Source organism: Onychomys torridus, chromosome 2 (genome assembly GCF_903995425.1).
Source record: "Onychomys torridus chromosome 2, mOncTor1.1, whole genome shotgun sequence".
Taxonomy (NCBI): domain Eukaryota; kingdom Metazoa; phylum Chordata; class Mammalia; order Rodentia; family Cricetidae; genus Onychomys; species Onychomys torridus.
The window spans coordinates 146,157,222-146,178,467 of NC_050444.1; the positions used below are offsets into that span (position 1 = coordinate 146,157,222).

The window sequence follows — 21,246 nt, forward strand, 5'->3', positions numbered from 1 at the left end:
TGTCTTCAGTCTACTTATTGTAGTTGGAGGCAAGAGAAACTTCATAGGTTATCCTGTGAGTCAATGGGAGTAAAAATAATGGATTGTGTCCACTTGATTTGACTTTAGGTGATATGTGAGACTTGCTGATAAAAGATTAAGTTCGGGGCTGGAGAGATGGCTCAGAGGTTAAGAGCACTGCCTGCTCTTCCAGAGGTCCTGAGTTCAATTCCCAACAACCACATGGTGGCTCACAACCATCTGTGATGAGATCTGGTGCCCTCTTCTGTATACATAATAAATAAGTAAATCTTTAAAAAAAAAAAAAAAAAAAAGATTAGGTTAGGGGCAATGTATATGATAGATGTGTGTTCTTCCATTTTTCCAGGTAAGTATGCAAGATGTTTGCAATATATTTGTGTGCATGTGTGTGCAGGTGCATGCACCTGTAAGTCCACTTAGGCCAGAGGAGGTCATTGAGTATCCTTCTCTGTCACTCTGTGTCATCCCTTTGTGGTCTAGTCTCTCCTGAACCTGGATCCTGCTTTTTTGGGTAGGCTGGAAGTCAGCAATCCCCTGTGATCTTCCTATCCTTGCCCACCTGAGACCAGGCCCATACTGAAGCCATGCTTAAATATAGGTGCTGGGATGCAAACTCAGATCCTCATGATTGACTGGCACAACACTCCTAACCACTGAGCCGTATTTCTGACCCCATTTATAATACTTCTTAAAGTCACAGTATCTTTTTCTGTTTCAGTTTTGTTACTTTTGTGTGCATGTGACTGAGTGCATGCACAAGGGAGAATCAGTTCTCTGCAGCCACCTGGTGGGATCTGGGGGAATCACACACATGTTGTCAGGCCTGCAAGTAAGATCCTCCACCTGCTGTGCTGTCTCACAGGCCTTCCATTTGTCTTTGTGAAACAGCCTCATTTGGGTCAGGCTGGCTTTGAATTCTGTGTGTATTTAAATCTGGCCTCTAACTCCTAATCCTCCTGCCTCCACCTCCCAGATGCTGGGATAATAGGCCTGTGCCACCATGCCCGGCCTAGTCACCATGTCTTTAAATATCATTTTCTTGGGACCATCAGGATAACTCAGCAGATAGAAGCTCTTAAAGTACAAGTCTGACAGCCTAAATTTGATCCCTAGAACTTGTACATAGGTGAAAGGAGAGAACCAGTTCCACAAAATTGCACTGTGGTACCCACAAATGTGTATGTGAGGGTGTATACACATGAGTGCAACACTAATTTAAATAAATACTATTTTCTTGGAATTTAATATATGGCTGTCTTTGGTTATTATATTTATTTAGATATAAAAATACTTCCTTTTTTAAAAAATTATTTTTATTTTTGAGACAGTTTTGCTATCTAGTACCGGCTGTCCTGGAACTCACTTGGTAGCCCAGGCTGGCCTCGAACTCACAGAGATCCACCTGCTTCTGCCTCCCGAGTGCTGGGAGATTAAAGAGCCACCACCACATAGCAGGAAATATGTCTTTTTTTGGGGGGGGGTGTCTTTTGAAGTGAGAATTTTAGTAAATTTGTTACCCTAGCACTGTCTTCAGTTAACTAGTCTATTAATATTTTTCTGGAATAAGTAGACTTTTGAAAATGCCATTATAATTATAGCCAGCTATAGTGGCCCACTTCTATAATTATAGTACTCAGGAAACGGAGGCAGGAAGATTGCCTTGAGTTTGGTCAGCTGGGGCTACATGAAACCATTGACTCAAAAAAACAAAAACAAACAAAACCCACATTCACACAAAAACCATAAATAAATAAATAAACTTTTATTATAGTTATTTTTAAAATGTTTACTGTAGCTGGGCAGTGGTGACCCACACCTTTCATCCCCACACTCAAGCCAGCCTGGTCTATAGAATGAGTTCTAGGACCTTCAGGACCTCACAGAAAAACCCTGTCTTTGGGGAAAACAATGTTCACTGTATCAAGCAATATGTTAGATTAGGACTTCACAGTTTATATTATTGTCTCATTAAATCCTTAAAGCAGATCTCAGTGATAAGTAGTAACATTGCCCCTTTGAGCAACTCAAGTCATAAATTAGTAAATACTGAGGATTAGATTTAAGCCTCAGTCTGATAAATTCTCTTAAATTTTGGTCCTGTATCAAAAAGATGGTCTCGGAGTTCAGCTTAAAATCAAAATGTCCTCTTTTAAAAACATGGAAAAAATCTAGAAGGAATTTAGAAAACATGCTAGGAGTAGTCTTTACTCATAATCTTTCCAGAGCTGTAGAAAGTTGGGTGATGGGATGGAAAGGGGGTTGGAAGCCTTGTGTCTGGTGAACTGAGTAGTGAGGAAAGGATGCTCCTTTACTTTCAGAGGCTCACACAGTGTGGTCGGAGCTGGTACTGATGTGGTTATTTTGAAAGATCTTCGATGTGAGGTGTATTAAGAGTTTACTCCATTTCCTGAATCATATTCAGTTCTAGAAATTTATCAAGTGGAACTAATTAGAGATACAAAATTTTGTTAACGGAGATAATCATTGCAGCATTATTTATAGTAGTAAGAACTTAGAAACAGGCCAGGAGGTGGTGGTGGTGCTATACACCTTTAATTCCAGCACTCGGGAGGCAGAGGAAGGCGGGTCTCTGAGTTCAAGGCCAGCCTGGTCTGCAAAGTGAGTTCCAGGACAGCCAGAGCTACACAGAGAAACCCTGTCTCAGAAGAAAAAACAAACAAACAAAACTTAGAAACATATACATGTGCATTGGAAAAACATGTTAAATTGCAGTATGTCCATAGAATGGAAACTCAGTAGCTATTATAATTTATGGTCTTTTAAAAAATGTTTATTTAGTTGATTTATCTTTTTTAAAATGTTTATTTAGTTGATTTATTTTATTTTTATAATTATTTTGCCTGCATATATGTATATGTGCCACATGCATCCGTGGTGCCTGTGGGATGTCAGGAGATGGTATCAAATCCCCAGTGGAGTCACAGATGGTTGTGAGCGGCCATGTAGGTGCTGAGAACTGAACCCAGGTCCTCTGCAAGAACAGCAAGTGCTCTTAACTGCTAGGCCATCTCTCCTGCCCCAATGTAATATTTATCTTTTGCTTTTCAGTTATATGTAGAGGAGGTGGAAGTATATGTGTACCCCTAAGTATACTGTCTGTAGAGGCCAGATGTATTAGATGCCCTGGAACTAGAATTACAGCTGTGAGCTGCCCAATCTGGACACTCAGAACTAAGCTCAGGTCCTCTGCAAGAGTAATGCGTTTTCTTTACCTTTGAGCTAGCTCTCCAGCCCCCATAATTTATAGGCTTAAAATATCTATGGCTATTGGTAAATTTGTATAGCCATTGTGGAACTTTTTCAAAAAAGTAAAAATAGAAGTCACATATGGCCAAGCTGTAACACATTGGGTTTGTGTCTGATGGACACTTAAGTCAGCTACCACAGGGATACTTGAATATCCATATTTACTACCTCACTATTCACAGTATTCAGGAAATGGGGTCAGCCTTAATGTCCATCAACAGGACTGCAACCAGTGGTGGCACACTGAAATAGAGGCAGGAAGATTAGAAATTCAAGGTCTAAAACAACAAAAGCAAACTGATAACCCAGAAAAATGAAATCATGACATTTACAGAAAAATGCCAGAAGTTGGAAATCATTGTTATGCAAAACAAGCCAAACAAACTCAGACAAACACCAAATGTTTTCTTGGTATGTGGAAACTAGGTTTAAATTGTATACTTGCGGGGAGGGATCTTGTAACTAGAAAGTCTTGAAGGGGAGAAAGAGATTTTAAGGGAAGGGGAAAAGAGAAGGTGGTGGAGTATATTCGATAAGCAAGCAGAAGGAAGCAACTGTGGAGAGGTGCCAGGCAGTGGGTTGCGGGCAAGGAAGTGGACCTTGGGAGGGTGATGCATCAGCGTGAAGTAGGACATGTGCATGAAAATACCGTAATGGACCCATTACTTTGTATGCAACTAAGCAGTTAATTTTAAAAGCCTTCACATGCACACCCACAGATATATTTGAGGTTTTAAGTGAAGTGTGATAGTGCACAAGTGTAGTCCTAGTCCTTGGGAGGCAGAGGCAGGAGGACATAAGTTCACGACCAGCCTGGCTAAAACAGTAAGACCCTGGCTCAAAAAAATAAATGAATAAGTGAAGGAATGCTGGGAGGTAGCTGAGCAGGTAAAGGTGCCTGCTGAGAAGGTGATGATCTGAGTTTGATTCCTGGACCCTACATGGTAGAAGAAGTGAAGCTGTCCTCTGACCATCATATGCGTGCGCATGCGTGTGTGCGCACACACCATAGAACAAACAGCCAGTGTGTGGTTTCCTCATTTGCTCTGTGCAGTAGTCCTATAGAAGTCACCTGTTTGGTCATACTTCTTAATATAAGGAATTCTGGAACATATTTACATGTGTAAAGGACAGGAGTCACAGAGATAGTAGAGGCAGTTTTCATATTGTCTTTATTCCTCCTTTCCTTAAAAAAAAAAAATGTAAAGTTTATTTGAGTTTCTGGCCTGGCATGATAGCACACCCCTGTAATCTCCTTACTCAGGAGGACTGGTCCTCATGGCAAATCTTTGCCTCAGAAAGTAAAATACTAAGTAATAAGGTTAACAAGACATTCTTATTGATGCATTGCTGTAGATGAGAAACTGCTTTAATACTGTGTGTTAATAAACATGTTCTAATTCTTTAGGGTCTAAACCTACTTGGGAACTATAACCACATTGCTTACAATAAATATGGAAGTTATTGTAACATATGAATGATACTTTGCTTAACAAAAGTACATAATGCCAAACCACCAAGAATCACAGCACTGAGTCTTACCTTTTACATGTAAAATTTAAAAATAAAATAGTGGTCCAGGGAGATGTTCAGTGGGAAAGAGCGCTTGCTTCTCAAGCATGGGGATCTGAACTCAGATCCCAAGCATCCATGTAAAAAGCCAAGTGTAGCAGCAATGTGTGTGCCTGTAACCCAAGCACTAGGGGTGGGGACAGAGGCAGGAGGATCACTAGTGCTTGCTGGCTGTCAGCCTAGCTCTAGGTTCAGGAAGAGACCCTGTTTCAAAGAGAAAAGCAGAGAGATAGGACACCATGAGAGATGTGGGTAATTCTTCTGCAGTCCATTAGTGTAGTTAAGTTTGGATGATAGAAATATATATAACTTTTTTTTCTAAGTTACATATTTTAAGATGTTTTTAATTTTAGCTTTTTGAGACCATGTGTTACCATAAAGTATGCTGGCCTTGATCTCACAATCTACCTGTATCAACCTGCTGAGCACTAAGTTTATAGGCGTGTACCACCACTCAGCTAAGTTATATTTTTCAGGTTTTTTGTTTGTTTTTTGTGACAGTGTCTCATGGAGCTGAGGATAGCCTTAAAGTTGCTATGTAGCCAGGAATGACATTGAGCTTCTAATCTTCCTGCCTTCTCTTCCTGCGTGCTGGGGTTATAGACATGCACCACCATGCCCACTTTGTGTGATGGAATTGAAACCAGGACTTTACATATGTTAAGCACTTTACCAACTGAACCACCACTGGGGCCTATATAATAGTGTTAATCTTTTTTAAAAGCAGACATGTCAAGGTTGGGGATTTAGCTCAGCGGTAGAGCTCTTGGTAGGCCCTGGGTTTGATCCTCAGCTCAAAAAAAACAAAAACAAAAAACCAGACATGTCTTTCCTAATCTAGGAAATAAAGTTTATAAATCAGTTTAAGAAAAAGATGTATTTAAAAAACTTGCTGCCAGGCAGTGGTGGTTGCATGCCTTTAATCTCAGCACTTGGGAGGCAGAGGCAGGAGGATCTCTGTGAGTTTGAGACCAGCCTTGTCTACACAGCGAGATCCAGGATAAGCACCAAAATACACAGAGAAACTCTGTCTCGAAAAACCAAAAAAACAAAACAAAACAAAAAACTTGCTTATTTCATGGGTAAGTGAATTTTAACTGACATAGACTATCTCCCACCTTGACAATTTGGATTTCTCAGAATACATTGACATCAGTCTTTCTGTAGGACAGGTACTCCAGTTTGATGTTGTTAACTCTTCTGAATCCTTGTCAATTGCTCCAAATGTTGAGATACTTCTATTGGGGTTTTAGCAAAGTTTTTGTTACTGTGACCCCATCGTTGAATTCTTTGAGAATATATTTGCTTGTGGTATAAGTGGGAGAATCAGTAGTTTCTTCCTACAAGCAAATTTGTTTTAAGATTTCAACTTTAGACATAGCAGCTGGTGTTGAAAGCATAGCTGTGTGCCCCTTGGCCCTGCGTGTTGTTTGTAATTGGTCCACTTTATCTGATTCAGGTGCACTGTGGCCAGGTATGAAACCTGAAAGTGGTTTAATTCAGACTCCATCTCCAAGTCAACACAGTGTTCTTACCTGCACTACAGGGTTAACCACAAGCCAGCCAAGCCCAGCACATTATTCTTACCCCATTCAAGGTAAATAGGCATGGTTGTGTGTGTGTGTTATTTAATTTTTATGGTTCTTTATTTTTAATCTGCCCGTATATCCAAACAAACTGGATGATACAGGAGCCCTGTCATCTAAAGAAAAAGGAATGGCATGCATTTGTGCATGCTTTTTATGTCAGGCAAATCCAAGCCAAAAGTGTGGTTTGTGAGTAGCTTAGGCTTTGAATGTGAGCTGCTTAATAGAGTGAAGCCTTCTCTTTTGCATGCTGATGTCCAGAAAGCTTCTCTGGATTTTGTTCTGGTCTGGTCTCAGTGGCATCTTCACATGTAAGTTGGCAACTCCTCCAGTCAGGATTTGGCTGGCTTCTATGTGAATTGTCTGTGGAATGTGCAATGCGGACTGCTTTTCTGCTGGTGCTTTTGTGACACCCCACCCCTACCCCACTTGCTACTCCTTGGTGAGAGTATTTCTTTTGCTCAAAAAGGTGATTATGAGGCTGAGGGTGCAGGTTCGTGGTGGAGTGCTTGCCTAGCATGTGTGAGGCCCTGAGTCCCATTCTAGCACTGAAGAAAAAAGTTGATTTTCATTTTCATTCAGGGTGAAACCTACATTTTAAGCAACTTTACTCTCCTGAGTTCTTTGAAAAGTTTAGAATTTCATAATCAAGATGGGTAGGCAAAAGGGCAGTGTGATGCTTAATGGCCTACTCTGCCAAACCCATTGGCCCAGAGTGGGAAGCAGTGTCCATGCACCTGCCTTCTCCTCCGTCTCCATGCCTCGGTTTGTGTTTCCTTGTTTTACAGTGTTTTACTTTTCATTGTTTCTAAAATAAACAATAGAGGGATGAGTGCACACACCAAAGCCTTGCTGATGGAAACGAATTTTAACTGTGTTTTGTTCATTGATTTGGGAATTGTTTGATTCTGTAGCAACAGCTCGAGGCCACTTTATTCTTTGTTTTGGGTTTTATTTTAGGTTTTAATTTTATTTGTGTGTATATGTGCATGTGCATGAAGGTACCCATATGGTATTTACAGAGACCAGAAGGTAACTTGGAGCTAGAGTTAGAGCCTGTTGTGAGCTCTCCTACATGGGTGCTAGGAACAGAGCTCGGGTCCTGGGAAGCAGTGAGTGCTCTTAACCACTGTGCTATCACTTCTGCCCCCAACTTTGTTCTTAAGACCTAGGTCTAAGCTACCCTTACCTCCAGGCTTCAGAGTCTCCTCTCTTATAGTTCATCCTTTTTTTTTTGCCCCCACCTCCCTGTTTTCTTTCTTTCTAACAAGAGCCAACCAGGAGGAACAAAGCTTAAAGACAGTACCCAGGCTCACCTTGACCTGTGGGCCTAATAAAAGAGCCTCCCCACCCAGCTTTTTGAGGCTGTCTGGGAGTAGCACACACCACCACCTCTAACTTTGACTTTATCTTTAGTGCTTTCCTAAATTAATAGGCTTTTGAGATCAGCAGCGAGGTAACTAAGTCCTCTTAGGGATACACATAGGTCATGAAGAAAGAGGAGTGAGGGTTCTCCTCCTGCTAGGGTGTAAAATCTCCACTCTTCTGTAGTTGTGTCTTGAATGTAACACTCGCTTCTTCTCTTCCCTGGAAAGTAAGCTGGAAGTCATGCCTGTGATGGGTCATGAAAGCATCCGTTGGGTTTCTTTCACCACTGTCCTAATCTGTCATGTGCTAGATGTGTTTTTCCTGTGACTCTGCTGACTGGTTTCCTTCGGGGAACACTTCTGTGTTCTCAGCCATGGCTAGGTGTTTCTCATGCTATCTTCACACAACCCTGTAAGTACTATAACCCCATTTTTCAGATGGGAAGCCTGAGGCACAGAGAATCTAAGTAACTGTTCGTAGTCACCAAGTAAGTAATCAAGTCAGGATGGAGGTGGAATTCTAACTCTAGAGGTGGGTGGAATATTTCTCTCAGGGTTGAAATCATGGTGTCAGTATCAGCTCTCCCTATTTGAGGGACTGTACTAACAAATATGTAACTCTTTATTTATCCTCCATTTATTGTCTGTCAGCCAGCACTCTGACAAAGGGTGAAATTTTAAGGCATCAAGTTGTTCATTTCTACTGTTTAATCTGAAGAAAAAGTTTATAGGAAAGCATTGGCTGAGACGATGTGTAGGCATTATTAGTGGGTTGATGGTCGTGGCATTTCATAGTTAGAGCCTCTCCCCGCTTCCTCTTTCCTTAGCACACACTGTTGTCTTGGACCCTCATTTTATTGTGATACCCAGTAGTCTTTGACCAGGAGTTTTCCTGTCATTAGCAGACTTTTTAAAAAAAGACTTATTTGTTTACATATTGAGTGTTTTGCCTACATGTCTGTGCATCACATGCATGCCTAGTGCTAGCAGAGGTCAGAAGAGGATGTTGGGTCCCCTAAAACTGGTGTTAACAGATGTTTGTGAGTCATGATGTGGGTGTTGGGAATAGAACCCAGGTCCTCTGTAAGAACAGCAAGCGCTCTTAACTGCTGAGCCATCTTTTTGGCCCCTTTCTAGAACTTGTGTAGCTGTGTCTGGGTGTGTGCAGATGTCCTTGGAGGCCAGGAGAGGGCATTAGATTCCCTGGAACTGGAGTTACAGGCAGTTAGGAGCTTCCTAGCATAGGTGCTGGGAACCTAAGGAAGGTCCCCTGGGGGGGGAATCCTAGGGGGCGGTGTGTGTGTGTGTGTGTGTGTGTGTGTGTGTGTGTGTGTGTGATATGTGCTCTTAACTGCTGAGCCATCTCTCCATCCTCAACAGGCTTTGTTTTTTTAGTATACGTTTAGATTTACAGAACAGTGGAGCAGAGTGCACAGTCCTCACATTGTGTGCTGCAAGGTTAGAAGGAAGTATGGATGGGATGGCTGACTCTGCAACCACACAGGGCACCTCTGGGAGAAGAGCAGCGTCAAGAGTCAGCTTACAGCTGGGTGGTTACAGGTAGAAAAGAAGGGAGGAGGGGCTGGACAGAATTTTCAAGATGCGGATTAACCTCTCTGCTTCTCCTCCTTTCCTGCTTCTCTAACACCTCTTCATTCATCCTGGTGGCAAAGGAGGTTTTCCTGTTGTTGATTTTGTCGTGGTTTGGTTTGGTTTGCTTTGGCTCTTGTTCGCTTGCTTGCTTGCTTGTTTACTTTGATTTCTTTTCTTATGTGGTGGGGGGCATGCTGTGAATGAGGCGGGGTATGGGGGACTGGGAGGTGAACAGAATTGGGGTGTATAATGTGAAACTCCCGAAGAGTCAATAAAGAAGTTTTTTTTTTAAATCATTATGGGGGTTGGGGATTTAGCGCAGTAGGCTTTGGGTTCGATCCTCAGCTCCAAAAAAAACCCAAAAAACAAAAAACAAACCATCATGCAATTTTATGAATATAACCATTTCAATGTTACACTTAAGATTATAAATTCTGGGGGTTGGGGATTTAGCTCAGTGGTAGAGCACTTGCCTAGCAAGTGCAAGGCCCTGGATTTGGTCCTCAGCCCCGGCCAAAAAAAAAAAAAAGATTATAAATTCTGAAGCATGTAGATTGAATCTAAATTAACCAAAACACAAAACACAGGGGAAGCCAGGGGTGGGTTCTGAGAGAAAGGGGTGGAGGCTAGCAGTACTAGGGGTTGGGGTGGGGAAGGCAAGAATTTAGATACCAGGTGGTGATGGCGCATGCCTTTAATCCCAGCACTCAGGAGGCAGGGGTGCACAGATCTCTCTGAGTTCGAGGCCAGCCTTGTCTGCAGAGAGAGTTCTAGGAAAGGCAAAAAGCTACACAGAGAAACATAAATTACTTAGCTCTGGGAACCAAGTGACTTTAGTTCTTTGAATAGTTATTGCTTAACTATTTACAAAAATGAACTTTATAAAATGACATGATCATAGCTAATATGTACATCCTTCAATTTCCCCTACAATTACTGTTTCATATGAGTATACTACATTTGATATGATTAATGAACCAATATTAGAAATTATTATCAGTTAAGGAGGTAACTTCCTCAAATGTACATTGACCTGACATTTAATGGTCATGTCTCCATAAGTTCCTGTAGACTTCATGCTCTCTCAGGCTTTTCTGGTTTTTTGATGGCCTAGGTGGCTTTGGGGATGGTCCTCTATTAGAATTTATTTGATGTTTTATTCACAATTAGACTGGAGTTACAGGTTTTTCAAAGGGTCACAGAGGTAAAATGACATCACATGTCAGATGTACATTCTGTCCATATAATTTAATACTATTAATATTATCCTTGATCATCTGGCTGAAGGAATGTTTGTCAGGTATCTCCACTGTAAAGTTACTTTTCCTTTTTGTGTCTGTCTGTCTGTCTTTGAGAAAGGGTCTTGCCATATAGCCCTAACTGACCTTGAACTCCTGAATCTCGAAGTGCTGGGATTATAGGTATGAGCCACCTCATCTGGACTAGAAGTTATGTCCATGCTTAAAGGTTCACGGCCCCTCCTTTATGGCCATTCATTTTTCCCCCATCACCTTTTATTTATCGATCATTTGTTTCTGGACTCTTAGACACTTATTTTCTGTTTTGAGTTTTTGATTCAGAGCACCCTTATTTGTTATCCCATGTGGTCATAGGGAACACATCTAGTTGACTCTGACACCTTTTTACATTACTACCACTACTGCCCTGTGTTTGGTTTTGGGGTGTTTTATTTTTTTAACATCTTTAGCATCTGACCCTGAGGTGCTGCAGGCATATCTTGTATGTTATCTGCCTGAGTCCTGATGAGCCATTTCTCCAAAGACGCTTAGTTCTTCTTATGGAAAGAGCAGTATTAGAAACCAAGATCTGGGATTATCAAGGTGATCAGTTGGAAAGAGGCTTGATTCCCCGATACACTTGGTGGAAGGAGAGTGTGAAGTTGGCCTCTGACCTCTCTATGAACGAACACACACACACACACACACACACACACACACACACACACACACACACACGAATGAATGAATGAATGAATGAATGAATGAATGAATGAATGAATGTAATTTTTTTTTTTTTAAGCTGAGGATCGAACCCAGGGCCTTGTGCTTGCTAGGCAAGTGCTCTACCACTGAGCTAAATCCCCAACCCCATGAATGTAATTTTGTTTTTGTTTTTGTTTTTTCGAGACAGGGTTTCTCTGTGTAGCTTTTGCACCTTTCCTGGATCTTGCTCTGTAGATCAAGCTGGCCTCGAACTCACAGAGATCCGCCTGCCTCTGCCTCCCAAGTTCTGGGATTAAAGGCGTGAGCCACCACCGCCTGGCTGGAATGTAATTTTTTAAAAAGGAAAATATATGTATGAAAACACAAATGAATAAATAGTGTAATTTGTTTTGTTTTTGTTTTTTCGGGACAGGGTTTCCTCTGTGTAGTCATGGCTGTCCTGGATCTTGTTCCTTAGACCAGGCTGTAGATCCACCTGCCTCTGCCTCCCAAGTGCTGGGATTAACAGCGTGCACCACCATTGCCCAGATATAAATGTAATTTTTAAAAAAAGAAATGGAACTCCCAGGATGGCCCAGTGGGTAAAATCACTTGTCTTGGAAGCTATACAACCTGAGTTCAACCCCAGAACCCACAATGGAAGAGAAGAGCCAGCTCCCTCCTATGAAGTTGTCTTCTTACTCATGCTCCTCCATACTCACGCCATGGCACACATGCGCAGACATGCACAAATGAGCCTGTGCGGTCCATTCTCACTCAGACCATTACACATACACATGCAATAAATTATTTTTAATAATAATAATGAAATGTTTCTTAAACCAAGATGAAGAGGGGGATCTTTGATTGGTATGTAAAATGAATAAAAAAATTTTTTTTGCCAGGCAGTGGTGGCACACGCCTGTAATCCCAGCACTCGGGAGGCAGAGGCAGGTGGATCTCTGCGAGTTCAAGGCCAGCCTGGTCTACAGAGCTAGTCCAGGACAGGCTCCAAAGCTACAGAGAAACCCTGTCTTGAAAAACAAAAAACAAACAAAAAAAAACAACAAAAAAAATTTTTCTTAATTTAAATAAATAAAGAAACCAAGATGTGGGCACATTGCTACTATGGTATCAGGTGTCTTTTTTTTTTCATACTCTGTTAAAAGAGTAAGAATTATATGCGTGTGTTCTAACCTGTGTCAGTACACATATGTGAATATTTGAAAGTTTAACATGAATCCTTACTGATTTCTCTAGCTCTAATCCATTATCACTTATATCATTTCAGACTCTGTTCACTGCTGATGTAAATCTGTACTTCACCATTTATTGTGTGTGTTTGTGCACACAAGCGTGTATGAGCATGTGTCCCAGCGTGCATTTGGAGGCCGGAGGACAACTTTGGGTATCAGTTCCCCACTTCCACCATGGGGGTTCTGGGGTTGAAATCAGGTCCTTAGATTTGGTAGCAGATGCCTTTACCCACTGGGCCATCTCCCAGTCCTAGTACTTTGATTTATTAACCTAGCTTCTTGAGTGCAGGTTTCTTTTTCTCTTATTTTTTTTAAAGTACATTGATACAGTCCAAGCACATGGAATAGTACTTACATTTAGTAGAGAGTGTTTGACAAATGAATGAATGAATGAATGAATGAATGACCTACTTAGGCAGTCAGTTTTAACCAAATATGCAGTTTCTGCTAGCTCCCAAAAGCTAAGAATTGGTTTGAGTTTTTGTTAGGTATTTTGTTAGGTACTGAGAGAATATAACTCTCAAGAGTGTGTCACTGGACTGTTAGCCTCTAACAGCGAAAAGGATTTTGTCCCTTCATACCTAGTGCGAGCAAGGCTGAGTCTCATAGTTATTGAGTGTCATCTTTGTTTGTTTGTTTTATGACAGGATTTCTCTTTGTACCCAGGCTTTCCTGGAACTTGAGCTGTAGACCATACTGGCCTCAAATTCAGAGATCCACTTGTCTCTATCTCCCGAGTGCTGAGATTAAAGGCGTGTGCCACCACCACCTGGCTGAGCCTCATTTTTTATATGTTGGGTACTTGGCTAGATGCTGGAGATAATAAGATAGCAAAATACATCTTCGTGGAGCTTACAATCTAGGGGAGAGGATAGGAGTCACAAACAGTAAGATTTTCGTAAGTGCTCTGAAGGAAGAAAAGGTCCATTACCATGACAGGAAGGGTCTCATTTTAACACAGAGAGAGCATTTCTAAAGAAGACAGACATGTTGAGGAGTCATTGTTCTGAGAGGGAGAGGACGGGGGACAGTCCTGGCCTGGGTACCTTCATTGGCCTTAGACCTTCAAGAATTTGAGTAATGTACATAGAGCTATTGTGAGCAAACAAGGTAAGATGATGTGCTTTAAAATTAGAAAAGTGAGTAAAACCCAAATTCTTTCTGTGATAGGGTCTGTCTTGAACTTGTATTTAAAATTCTCCTGTCTCTGCCTCCAGCATGCTGGGATGCGGGCTAAAACTATAGGAGTGAACCACCATTCCTAACCTTGCACAAGCTTTTTTAAAATGAGAGAGACAGAGACAGAGGAATATGCATACAAAGAAAGAGAACAACTTTCAGGAGTTGGTTCTCTCCTTCCTTCCATTGTGGCTTTCAGAGATCAAATTGAGGTCACCAGGCTTGTACGAATCGCTGGCTCTGCTCATGCTTCTGTGTGCCATGAGCCCTTGAGGCAGCAGCCCTTTATTAGAGCCATGCTTTTCTCATTTCTGCTCTGCATGCTGGCTGCGGTAAGCTGACCTAATAGAACTTGGTTCTTAGAACGGGTGAGGGGCATGTGAAAACAGCTGGCCGCTGTAGAGATCTGACAGCATTTCCATGCTTAAATAGGAGGTGGTGTTTGAGTTTTATTTGGTTCTCTAAGTTTGTACTTTCTGTTTCATGATTCATTGTTCTTTATGACTGTAATATTGTTTATTGAGACCATCATATATGTGTGTAGGATGGTTAGTACTCTTTTTAATTCCTAACTTCTTAGCCATAGTTGTATATAGGGTAAAGCATGTAGTGGTTATGTACATTTTTAGGTAAATTAACTTGGTTCAGTGATAGTTATAAGAACCTAAAATATGCCACTTAGTTTTTTAGATTGAAGACTACTACATTTCTTTTATTGTTTTTTGGGCTTGGATCTCATGTGGCCCACACTGGTGAATGTGAATTAAATTCACTGTGGATATGAGGTTGGCCTTGAATTGATCCCCCTTCCTCCACCTCCTAAGTGTACCATGCTTAACCAGTTATTACATTTCTGAAACTGCTTTGCCAGAGTACATTCCTCCCATGTGTGTAGTGACAGGTATAATTGAGTAAATAAGAGAGTTCTGGGCAGGAGGAGGAAAGAGGAGAACAGGCTACCCCCTGAGGAAGGGGAGTGATCTGGAAGTGACTGCCGGAAGAGGTGAGTGGGCTCTCTCCCCTCCCTCTGAAGTCCCTTGATTAGTCTCTTCTACTTCAGGCCTGCCTAGGAGAATATATTGTACTAGGCTTTTTTGTTTTGGGGCCACCAACCATCTCCCAAATCATAACATGGAGACTTATTATTGTGAATGCTCAGCCTAGCTTAGGCTTGTTTCTGGCCAGCTCTTTTAACTTAAATTAACCTGTTTCTCTTTGTCTACCTTTTGCCTCAGTGCTTTTTACCTTTCTTTCCTTCTGTATATCTTAATTTCACCCCTTCTCCGTGTCTGGCTGGTGGCTGCCTGGCTTCTGACCGTGACATGTCCCTCTTTCCTCAATCTCTTCTCCTCAATCTTCCTACCTAGCCCTCTCTCTGCCCAGCTATTGGCCATTCAGCTCTTTATTAGACCAATCAGTTGCCTTAGGCAGACAAAGTGAAACAAATGTAACACACTTTTTCACAGTTAAAGTAATATTCCGCAGCATACACAAATGTAACACACCTTTACACAGTTAAAGTAATATTCCACAGCATATACAAATGTAATACATTTTTGGAGGAGGGATTTGAGACAGGGTTTCTCTGTGTAACAGTCCTGGCTGACCTAGGACTCACTTTGTAGACCAGGTTGGCCTTGAACTCACAGAGATCTACCTGCCTCTGCCTCCTGAAGTGCTGGAATTAAGGTGTGCATCACCACCACCACCTGGCCTGAATGTAATACTTCTTTACATAGTTAAAGTAATATTCCACAACAGCATATTGCTTACAGAACCTGGAAACTACCAGAAAGTCTTTTCCCATAAAATGATTAAAATTGCTTAGGAGTCATCTATCCTGTGTATTACTGTTTGATGCTTCCTCTTAGGAAAATGGAGTAAGCCATAGCAGAGAAGAAAGTGGCCATTGATCACAAGCAAACACCTTCTATTATTATTAAATGCATTTTGTTTAGTTGTATTTAGGAAGGGAAGCCGTGTCATCGCCCTGGGGTAGAGCGCTGTAGCTTGTCAGTGACTCTGAGGAAAGAGCACCAGGAAAGAGAGGAGTTTGGGAGTTCCAGGTGATTATCAGCCCCACTGAACACATCGTCTGACTGTTCAGCAAGCTGAGCTTGCGGCAGGAGCAGTGACTGGCTTCCAGCACAGTGCCCTTCGGAAGGGGAGGAACCTCGTTCTGGTCTAGCCTGAATTCTTCCTCCTGAACTTTCTCCTGCTCCGTCCCTAGTGGAGGTTTTCTTACTGGCTTCCTGGAGGACTTGGTCGGTGGTCAGTTTGGTTCTGCTGGTGGTGGCACATTTAGTGAGGATGACAGCAGCAGGAACTATGTCTCTGTGTTTATGATGAGAAGAGGTCAGAACTGGTGCCTTATTCATAATACTGTTGGTGCTGTCTACCTGGAGAAGCCCTGTGGTATCTGCTAGCCACTGAAGCCTGGGTTAGAACTCGATGGGGTCTGTTTCAAAAGGACATAAAACTTAATCCACATTCCTTAAGACAGTCATTCCAGGTAACTCTGATAGTCTATTTTTACCTGACAAGATAAGATTTAATATTTTCTGAGTTTTTTCAGGTTTACTGATAAAGTCTAAATAACAAATCATAGTGGTATTTAAAATTTCTGTGTGTGTGTGTGTGTGTGTGTGTGTGTGTGTGTGTGTGTGTACATGTACATGTATGAATACTCCAATGCACATGTAAGCGTCAGAGGACAACTTGTGGGAACCAGATTTCTCCTTCCACCATGTAGGTCCCAGGACTTGAACTCAGGTCCTCAGTCTTGGCAGCAGGCAGCATTGCCTGCTGAGTCATCTTGCTGGCCCTCACAGTGCTTTCTGATCCACATTAATAACCCTTTATTTGGATATAGCAGTTCTAAGCATTTTAGAATTTGGAGAACTATTTCTCAAAGTAAATATGTCACTTGTAAAGACAGAATATGGGACAGATGGCCATAAACAATACCAGAGCATAGGATTTACCAGCGTTCTCCTGACTGTCAGGTCACTTGCAAGGGAATCATTCTTCAGCTTCTAGAAAACACTGGCTTAGTTCTGACATCACTGGTGTGCCAGTGTGAGCTGTGAATTGTGTATTTATCATTCTGGGACTTTGGTAAAAAGAGCGGAGGACTTGAGTTGAAGCGAACGTTCCAAGTGTTTGGACTCTAACTAATCCTGTCTCACTGAGCTATGGCATTCAAAAACAAAACAAGTGTTTGCTTTTAAAATTATTAGTGGATTTTATGCGTATGATTTGTCTTATGTCTATGCAGCATATGTGTGCCTGGCGCCATAGGGGCTAGAAAGAAGGCCTGTAGTTGCTTATGATTGTGAGTCGTCATATAGGTGCTGGGGCTTGAACCCCGGTCTTTTGGAAGAGCCTGTACTCTTAACCATTGAGTCATCTCTCCAGCTTCCAGCATTTGCCTCTTCAGCCAGTATTCTTTGTCTCCTCGGAGATATGTTCAGTTAAAAAGGATTATTTTCCCTGTCTTTAAGCCATTTACATGTGATCTTTAATGTCTCCTAATATTCTCAATCCTGTAGCTTCAAGCACAAATGCCAGCCTGATATCCTCGTCATCCGCAATTGCCAATATACCAGCAGCAGCTGTGGCCAGCATCTCAAACCAGGTACCATGCCCCGTCTGTGCATCCTCAATGTGATTCACCTGACTTGCACTTCATCTCTTCTTTCCATGGTCAACTTGCCCATCTAAGAAACAACCAGGAATAGTGTAGACTGTTGAGTCCTGTTGCTGAATGAACTCTCTGGATGCTGTCTTGTTTCTCTTGTTCCTTGCTAATCCTCCCAGGAATATGGTTCTGTCTACAGCATTACCTACTGTGTTTATTACCCCAAGCCCAATCCTGTCCCCACTAGAATGTGCCCTCCATAAAGGGCAGGGATTTATTTTTCTATTTTTGTTGACTTTTATGTTCCCAGAGCCTAGACAAACCCCTGGCACTCACTTAAAAGGCATTGTGGGTGAATAAATACCACCTTCACCCATTCCCTTATTGTTTGCAATTGGTCTTTTGTTTGTTTGTTTCTGGTTTTTGGGTTTTCAAGACAGGGTTTCTCTTTGTAGCCCTGGCTGTTCTAGAAATCACTTTGTAGACCAGGCTGGCCTCGAACTCACAGGGATCCACCTGCTTCTGCCTCCTGAGTGCTGGGATTAAAGGCATGCGCCACCATGCCCACCTGTGATTTGGTCTTGACCACTGTTATATTACGTGTGTGCTTAAATGCTCACTGTAGCATCTTCAGAGTTTATTTTGTTTTGAACATGCTCAGACTTTTCTCTGCAGCAACTGCTATGGCCACTGCTGTTTCCACCAGCTGTGTTGGCTACAGTTCACCTACTCTGATCGACATTCTGTGTCTCACTGTCCCACTCTTGCTGCCTTTGTTCTTTCTGAAGTGCACAGCTATCTGGGGTTGAGGGGCGCTGTTTTGTTTTGGGTGGGTGGGTTGTTTTTTTAAAGTAGGGCCTCACTATGTACCCTTTGCTGTCCTGGGATGCGCCATAGTCCAGGCTGGCCTCAAACTTGCATTGACCCTCCTGTCTGTCTCCTCTGATGAGGTCACATGCCAGCACAGTGGTCCGGTGTTTCTATTGAATCCCTCCCTGTCCTCCGTGCAGCCCTGGGTGGGCTCTTTTCTTTCATAGCTTTCTTTTTGGTCTTCTAAGGACAGTGTCTTTAGTTTTTCACATTATAACTTATTCTGAAGAGTGTTTGGCCAAACTCACATTGTCAACTTAGATGAAGCATCTGTACTACTCAGGTTTCTGCATTTTGAAAATCATTGCTTTCTTGGGACTGCTAGGTAGGTGGGTAAATAGGAAGACAGTGTTTTAGGAAAATAATCATGACTAATGGGGAAGAGAAAGCCTCTTACGTTACTACCTCTTGTAATAGCCTTGTTTTCCTCCCTTTGGCCCACAGGACTATCCCACCTATACTATTCTTGGACAGAATCAGTACCAGTCCTGCTACCCCAGCTCCAGCTTTGCAGTCACAGGCCAGACTAACAGTGATGCTGAGAAAACGGCATTAGCAGCCACCACATACCAGACGGAGAAGCCTAGTGCTATGGTACCTGCACCAGGCACACAGAGACTTCCCTCTGGTGAGTACAGAAAGCTAGACTAAGGACCCTTCGTCCAACAGGTCTCCAGGTGATGGTAAAAATGGTTTTGTTCTGGGCTGAGTTGGTTTCACTGGGCCATTGATTTCCCTTTCCAAGTTTAAACTTTGTAAACAGACAGTGATGAGACAGGAGCAGAGAAACTCTGTAGCTGCTGAGGGCAGAGAAGTGCAACAGTGAGAAGACGCGCTTCTGTGCGCACCTGCCTGCCCTCCCAGCAAGTGTAACACTGACAGGGCTCTTCAGGTCAAGGGCATGTTTGCTCAAGGTCGCAGGCGCCAGTTCTAATCCAGGCGTGTCCATGACTGCTGCTAGGTTTAAAGAAACTCTCTTAAGTTTCTTTGAGATTCCAAAAACAGCTACAGTCCTTTCCCAAGAGTCCTCACATGTGACTGGCAAGGCTAGACACTGCTTATGAGTGGCACTGGGACTTGTGGCTCTGCCAGCACTGCCATCAGCAGCCTGAGGAGTGCCCTTCCACCTAGGGACTTCTCACTCGTGTGAGACCCAATCCTTGACTAGACTACAGGATTCTAGAATGAGCCAGCGTGAACCAAGTTAGTGAGTAGATGAGAGAGTACATGCTTTCCTAGTATAAGCATGGGAACGAGAATGCTTGGGAAAGATCACACAGCCCTCAAGCTGTGGCTCAAGAGAGAATTGCTCCTCGGCAGCTTTTCAATGGCTACAGATAGGATTTTGTGTCTAAGTTACATTGCTCAAGGAATGTAATTTACAACAAGTTTAAAGGATAAACAGAACTTAAAATTTAAGTGTTAAGTAAAAAGGCTGGATGTGGTGGTGAACACCTTTGACACTTAGGAGGCCGAGGCAGTTGGATATCTGTGAGTTCTAGGCCAGCCTTGGCTACATAGTGAGACCATAGCTCCAACAAACAAACAACAAACAGACAAAAAACCCAAAGGTTACAGATTAGTTCTTCCATTTTGGACTAGAGATGACTCCATAGTTAAGCACACTGACTATTCTTCTGGAGGACCTAGGTTCAGTTCCAGGCATCCACATGGAAGCTCACAACTGTCTGGAACTCTAGTAGTTCCAGGGGATCTGATGTCCTCTTCTAACCTCCTGGAGCACTGCATATGTACATATGTGGACAGACATACATGCAGGCAAAACACTCATTCATATAAAACAACAATAATAATTTTTGTAATGTAAAGCTGTTTTACTTATTTCTCTTAATTTTTTTTTTTTTTTTTTTTTTTTAGATTTATTTGTCTTATGTCTGTGTGTGCCTGTATGTATGTATACCACTGCTTTTCTGCTGCCCATGAAGGTCAAAAGAGGGCTTTGGGTCCCCTAGAACTGGAGTTACAGGTGGCTCTGAGTTTCCATGTGGGTGCTGGGAACTAAACCCAAGTCTCCTCAAAAGCACCATCTCTTAGTCAAGGGCATTTTCTTCATAAATGAAATTATAAGGTGACTTTTTCATGAAGTGTGTTGTTTGGCTTTAGGGATAGGAGAGGAGTGCTAGTACAGGTAACCTTGAGGTCATACGTTCTGGTCCTAAGAAGACATGATTTGTTGTTCGCTGTCCTTTTGGGATGTCTTTAGGAAGGCAGATACTGTCTCTGTAGGCCAGTCAGTGGTTTTCAACATGTCGGTCATAGCCCCTTGGGGTTGTCCAATGACCATTTGACAGGGGTTGCCTCAGACCATCAGAAAACACAGTTATTTACATTACACTACACAACAGTAGCAAAATTACAGTTATAAGTAGCAATGAAAGTAATCTTTTGGATGGGGTCACCACAGCATGAGGAACTGTATTAAAGGATCACAGCATTGGGAATGTTGAGAACCACTAATGTAGGCAGATATTGTCTCTGTAGGCAGTTCTGGTTCCTTCAGACTCCTGGCCAGATTGTGCTGTACGCGGCTTCTCTCTCTTCCCACGTTGCTTTATTTTAAACCCTGTTTTTATTGCTCCTCATGCAGACCCCTCCTCTTCCTGTGGCTCTCATAGTCTGTGACTGCTGACACTTTTCCTTTCAACAGACTCGTCTACAAGCCCATCTTTGTCCCAGACTCCACCAAATAAAGATGCCGATGACCAGTGTAGGAAGAATATGACTGTCAAGAACCGGGGCAAGAGGAAAGCTGACGCGGGTTCCTCCCAGGACAGCGAGTTAGAAGTAGGTGGAGAGACTCACTGCAGTTACCTGTTCTGTTTGCCTCGGTTCCTATCAAGTGCATGTCCGGAATTTACTTGAATTCCTGGAGTGTGTGGGGGGGGGGGGGGGGGTTGTTAAATTGACCAAAAGGAACAAAAAAAGTAAGTA

The 21,246-nt window shown here is 42.4% G+C and overlaps 1 protein-coding gene across 3 annotated transcripts in view; it reads left to right on the forward strand.

The window, feature by feature from the left end:
* Nucleotides 1-21,246, forward strand: part of Eya3 (EYA transcriptional coactivator and phosphatase 3) — an 87,704-nt gene that overhangs the window by 39,968 nt on the left and 26,490 nt on the right. For 2 of the 3 annotated variants that reach the window (XM_036177828.1, XM_036177830.1), the window contains 4 exons: nt 6,320-6,457; nt 17,336-17,421; nt 18,739-18,922; nt 20,963-21,099. In XM_036177828.1, coding sequence (XP_036033721.1) covers nt 6,320-6,457; nt 17,336-17,421; nt 18,739-18,922; nt 20,963-21,099 — 545 coding nt within the window. The remainder of the gene's footprint in view (nt 1-6,319; nt 6,458-17,335; nt 17,422-18,738; nt 18,923-20,962; nt 21,100-21,246) is intronic. The other variant, XM_036177829.1, reaches the window with a different exon arrangement.